The 6,207-nt window shown below is 45.5% G+C and overlaps 1 protein-coding gene across 1 annotated transcript in view; it reads right to left on the reverse strand.

Moving 5' to 3' along the window:
* ARL2BP (ADP-ribosylation factor-like 2 binding protein) overlaps nucleotides 1-5,485 on the reverse strand; it is a 10,701-nt gene extending 5,216 nt beyond the window's left edge. Inside the window, exons 1-2 of the mRNA XM_010022859.1 lie at nucleotides 5,448-5,485; nucleotides 2,807-2,868 (exon numbers count right to left, since the gene is read on the reverse strand). Coding sequence (XP_010021161.1) covers nucleotides 2,807-2,868; nucleotides 5,448-5,485 — 100 coding nt within the window. The remainder of the gene's footprint in view (nucleotides 1-2,806; nucleotides 2,869-5,447) is intronic.
* Nucleotides 5,486-6,207: the final 722 nt, after the last annotated feature.

The following is a 6,207-nucleotide window of genomic DNA, read 5'->3' on the forward strand; positions in this document are numbered from 1 at the left end:
CGCACCTTCCCTCCCCAGGCTGAACAGCCCCAACTTTCCCAGCCTGTCTTCATACGGGAGGTGCTCCAGCCCTCTTATCATCCTCATGGCCCGCCTCTGGACTTGCTCCAACAGCTCCATGTCCTTTTTATGTTGAGAACACCAGAACCGCACGCAATACTTTTAAGTGAGGTCTCACAAGAGCAGAGTAGAGGGGCAGGATCACCTCCTTCAACCTGCTGATCATGTTTCTTTTGATGCAGTCTAGGATATGGTTGGCTTTCTGGGCTGCAAGCACACACTGCCTGCTCATGTCCAGCTTCTCATCAACCAACACCCCCAAGTCCTTCTCTGCAGGGCTGCTTTGATTCTCTTCTCCACCCAACCTGTAGCTGGGATTGCTGCAATCCCACCTGGGATTGCCCTGACCAGGTCCCTCTGGATGACATCCCTTCACTCCAGCGTTATCAACCAAACCACACAGCTTGGTGTCGTCAGCAAACTTGCTGAGGGTGCACTCAATCCCACCGTCCCTGTTGATAACAAAGATGTTGAACAAGATTCATTCCAACACCAATCCCTGAAGGACACCTCTCGTTACTGGTCTCCAACTGGACATTGAGCCATTGACCACAACTACTTGTGCGTGGCCATCCAGCCAATTCTTTATAGTGATCCATCCATCAAATTGATGTCTCTCCAATTTAGAGACAAGGAGGTCGTGCGGGACAGTGTCAAACGCTTTGCACAAGTCCAGGTAGATGATGTCAACTGCTCTGCTGCTGTTCATCAGTTCTGTAGCCCCATCACAGAAGGCCACCAAATTGGTCAGCAAGATTTGCCCTTAGTGAAGCCATGTTAGCTGTTACCAACCACCTTGTTGTTTTTCATGTGTCTTAGCATGCTGTCCAGGAGAATCTGCTCCAAGATTCTGCCAGGCACAGAGGTCAGACTGACTGGTCTGTAGTTGCCTAGGTCTTCCATTTTCCCCTTCTTGAAAATGGGGGTTATATAACCCTTGTTCTGGTCATCAGGAACTTCACCTGACTGCCATGAGTTTTCAAATATGATGGACAGTGGCTTAGCAACTTCATTTGCCAGCTCCTTCAGGACCCGTGGATGGATTTCATCAGGTCCCATGGACGTGTGCACATCCAGGTTCTTAAGATGATCTCAAACTTGACTGTCTCCTACAGTGGGCCTAAGGTCTTCATTCTCACAGTCCCTGCATCTGCCTTCCAAGATCTGGGTGGTGTGATCAGAGCATTTGCCAGTGAAGACTGAGGCAAAGAAGTCATTAAGAACCTCAGCCTTCTCCAAATCCAGGGTAGCCAGTTCTCCCAACAGCTTCCGGAAAGGGCCCACATTGTCCCTAGTCTGTCTTCTATTTGCTACGTACCTATAGAAGCCTTTCCTGTTATCTTTCACACCCCTTGCCAGATATAATTCTAACTGGGCCTTAGCTTTCCTAACCTGGTCCCTGGCTTCCTGGACAATATCCCTGTATTCCTCCCAGGCTGCCTGTCCTCACTTCCACCTTTTTGTAAGCTTTTTTTTCCCCCCGAGTTTCCTCAGCAGCTCCTTATCCATCCATGGAGGTCTCCTGGCCCTCCTGCTGTGTTTCCTTCTAGCCAGGACACAAAGCTCCTGAGCTTGTAGCAGGTGATCCTTGAACATCAACCAGCAGTCCTGGGCTCCCCTGCCCTCTAGGACTTTATCCCATGCAACCTTACCAAGCAGGTTCCTGAAGAGGCCAAAGTCTGCTCTCTTGAAGTCCAGGGCAGTGAGCTTACTGCTTTAACACAGTGTTAAAACACAGCAGTCTCAGCTTTCTAAACCTTAATGCATTCAAAATCAGTTTGTTAGCGTTTCTCCAGATTCAACTACATCACCAGGCAACTGAGGCTGCAGAATCTACCTCTCTCTGGGAAGGAGGTGGTCAGAAAGCTACCGCGTTGTTCTTACGAAGCAGCTGGTGGCTGATTGGCACAAATTGTGTCTTGGTATGTTGTAAGCTACCTCCATGCAGGCTGACTTCTCCGGTAACATGATGGTCCTGAGAATTTAGCACCTACAATTGCCTAAGCTCACATGATGAGATTGGTACCATTCCGTGTTCCTGCTGTGTACAGGTCCTGCTACCTTATAACTGTATGCATGCATACAAGTTACATGCAACATTATCAACTCCCAAGAACAGTCTCAAAAAGAGGAAAGTGGCAGGACATGATGACACCCATCTCCAGCTATGCAGCGGTGCTGCAGAAACAGAGAAAATAAACTGTTCCCCATGTTCAGCAGAGACAGAACAAGGAACAACATGTTTAAACTGCAGCACAGGCACTTTATATTCCAGATTACAGCAGCAACAGCGAGGCATGACAGCAAACTGCCTGGACTAACCATGGCAGCTTCTAAGACTATCCCAACAGACATGGTAGGGGAGGTTTAGGAGAAGCTGGGGATGGGAACATTGCATCTCAGCCTCCGCTATGCCCTTTGGAAGAGGGTATAAAAATCCCAGGAAGCTTTGATTTCTGTGTGAGATTTACAAGTACCTTTACTGCTTATTTAAGAAGCAGCATATTGCAGTTGTGCAGAGAATAATTTCCAAGATTCGTAAGCGTACTGTTGTGCAAACAACACACAAAAGACTTTTGTGTATATTTTTCCTATTCTACCAAGTCGGGGGTCATAGGAACAAAGGAAGGAAAGCCTCCATGAAGCAGGCAGGAGCTATTTTAGCTCTGTATACCTGCTAACAGAAGAGCAGCTTGCAATATGTGAGGCACCCATCTCATTGTCTACAACTACTTGCAGAGCTTACCCATTATGATATCCTCCAGACTCCCAACAACTGCATCAAACTCTGCATCAGAGAAGGAGGTGCTGAAAGCAAATAAAGACCATACTGCACAAAGCTGTATTTCCAGCATAGTAGAAATAAAAGTTATAATTAAAAAGTGTTAACAAAAGCCTAAGCACATTTCAGCCCAGTAATTACAAGATTACTGAACAATATCCTGGTTTCAACCTACAAAATAATCCATGGCACTGATGATAAGACTCCTTCATAGGATTCTCATCAGGCCTGTACTCTGTTTCCTCCATTAAGGTGCCTAATTGAAAAAAATCCCACATTGTTTTACTGGCATTACTGCCAAGGTAATTCTAGTTCTCGTGCAAAAGGATTTAATGAGTGAGAAGAGAGGAGAACAAAAGAAATTAAGCATTTTCCAACCCACAAATCCCAGATGCTACCACAAGCTTTCCTTCAGCTCTCTTCCCTGTGTAAACTCTACACGGTGATCACAGAACTCTAGACATTCTAGAGAATATTTTGAAATACTTGATCTTGTGGAAATCAATATATACACAAATATCACAAACAGAAGCAATTTAAATATTTTTCCTATGCAAGAAATATCTATACACACTACAAGTAAACAGCATAATCTCCTAAACTCATTCTACTGTGAACAAACTTAAAAATTAAACCCCATTATGGATCTGAAGTAATCCAGGGAAGAAACCTTTGGTACCAGCATTGCAGGACTCTGGATCCCTCTGCTAAATCTATTACTGCACAGCTTGTTCAACCACAGTAAATAATTCACAGGATCTCCTTAGCATTCACAGCTCATCTTCAGTGGGGGATGAACGCTTCCTATATTCTCCAGATGAAAGACAGGGTTTTTTTCACACATGAGGGAAACAAGACTCATAGGACATTTGTCTTTAAGAAAAAAAATAGCTTTCATCACGAAAGCACCATTTAAATTAAATTAAAAGCCTTTCTCTTTCAAATTTCTCTTTAGTAAATAGAGCAGAACAGTATTTCAGGCTAAGTTTTAAAAAACTCATTATAGTTACTCTTCCAGTGAAATTAATTCAACAACATTTTAACCAACTATAATGAGCCATAGGGCTCATTCTGACCAGGAAAAACGAAAAACTATTTGATTTAAAAAGGCGTCTGATCACCAAGTGAAGCATCATTTCTGATCTGTTAAGCCTTGGGAGACGAGCAAAGCCAAGGCAAGGGTCTGGAAAAGGCTCTTTTTCCACCAGGGGGCACACCACCACCAGTAGAGGAGCTTGCACTGAACAGTCGAAACAACGTACCCTGAGCGTCAAGTTATGGCTTCAGGCACCAGGGCTCATCCCTTCCAACTTACATGCAAGGACAGGACTTTGTTATAGAGAATTTCCACTCTTTTCCCCCATCCAAATAAAAGCTACTACTAGCTACAGAGCTTATTTTAACAGCAACAGAAAATTTAAAGTATTAATTTAAACCTTGTAAGGCAAATAATGGAATTTTATCTGTTTCAAATCAGCAGCAATTCCATTTCTCTACACAACACGTACATCTGCATACTTGAAGAAATACATGCTCACCAATCTTGTGGTTTAAGCCTCTGTTGCCTCAGCGTACACAACTAGGCCGGCACAACGTGGGCTGCTGAAGCAGCCCCAGCACGTGGCCATTTGTGACCGCCTGTACACTGAAAGAACAAAAGCTATGAACTAGAGCAAGAGAGGCACAGGCACACATGCCCCTCTGACACAAGCTTCAGGAAAAGAGTATGCCAGCCAAATCTGGGGCAAAACAGTGTCTTAGCATCTAGCAGTGTAAAATTTGGTTGAGGTCACAGAATCCCTGACTGTTTTGGATTGGAAGGGACCTTAAACCTCATCCAGTTCCAACCCCCTGCCATAGGCAGGGGCACCTTCCACCAGATCAAGTTGCGCCAAGTGCCATCCAACCTGGCCTTGAAAACTGCCAGGGATGGGGCAGCCACAGCTTCTCTGGGCAACCTGTGCTAGGGCCTCAGCACCCTCACAGGAAAGAACTACCTAAGATCCCATCTCAGTCCCCTCTGTCAGTTCAAAGCCATTCCCCCTTGTCCTCTCCCTACAGGCCCTTGTCCAAAGCCCCTCTCCAGGTTTCTTGTCGCCCCTTTAGGCACTGAAAGCTGCTCTAAGGTCTCCCCAGAACCTTCTCTTCTCCAGGCTGAACAAGCCCAGCTCTCTCAGCCTGTCTCCAGAGCAGAGGTCAGCTGTAAATGGTCTCAAATGTCTAGACGGGCATATTTAAACACAGAGAAATAGTTTCTTCTTAGAATCTGTGATATAAAACAACATACGCTTTTGAAAAGGAGAGAGAAATTGTAAAGTGAACACACATACACACAAAAAGTTCAGCCTTACAGCGCTTATCTTGATCACTCAGCCAGAACAACCCAGTGCTATGTTCATTGCAGTTATATTTAGTTTGACTTCACCTAAACTCTGAACTGATGATATTCCCTCCTGCAGCTGTACATTCTGCACCCTTGTTCTCCTAGAGACAGAATCTGCAAACCAGTGGGGTGTAAATTAATTTGTGTAATTATATTTCTATGAAGAGTTTTTAAGTAGTAATATGATTATGGAAAATCTGACCCAGATCATAGCATACTCACATGGCTACATCAAAGATTTCTTCATCAGAATCCTCCATTGTTCCTGCATAGCCAGGCTGGGGAAGAGACAATCTTGCTGCTGTTAGTGGTTATTTCTTTTCAGACAAAGTGCTAAGAAATAACATATGACTTGTCATTAATACAAATTCAATTGTTAAATACCAAATGCTTCTCAAAAAGTGTATTTTCAGAGGTAAGAATTTCAAAATCATGTTCTTCCAAAGTTATTGCTACTTCTTTGGTGTAATAATCCGAGTTCTCTAGGAACTGCCTCTGCCTCCTCAGAGAACAGGCTAAGAACTGCATACACCTGTAGTTAGTCTCCCTAAAGGGGTTTCAGGTGACCTTTACATCTTTTCTTCTAAAGCACCTATGACTATTACAAAGACACAAGGAAATAAAGCCAAGATGAAGATGCTGCTCTGGTCCAGTGGGCCCTGGGGAGCTCGCAGGCCAGGCTTTGGACAGTGATCCTATGTACCTGGCCAGCACCGGGCTGTGTACTAAAAAGCCCCGGGGCGGGGCGCAGCCACTGACCCCTCACACACGCAGGACGGGGCACACGGCGCCCCAGAACCACTGCAGACCGGCGGGCTGGTGCGAGGACACCCTGTTCTCCTCCCCCCTCCCCGCTGGGTGACCCAGTGCCGAGGGTGGGAACCAGCTCGACATCATCATCCCATGCGACAGGAGGAGGGATAAGCGCGGCACTCGCCTGCCCTTTCTCAGTCCTGGCTCCAGTGCAGCCCCAGTCCTGTCT

This window comes from Nestor notabilis, unplaced genomic scaffold (genome assembly GCF_000696875.1).
Source record: "Nestor notabilis isolate BGI_N333 unplaced genomic scaffold, ASM69687v1 scaffold411, whole genome shotgun sequence".
Classification (NCBI taxonomy): Eukaryota; Metazoa; Chordata; class Aves; order Psittaciformes; family Psittacidae; genus Nestor; species Nestor notabilis.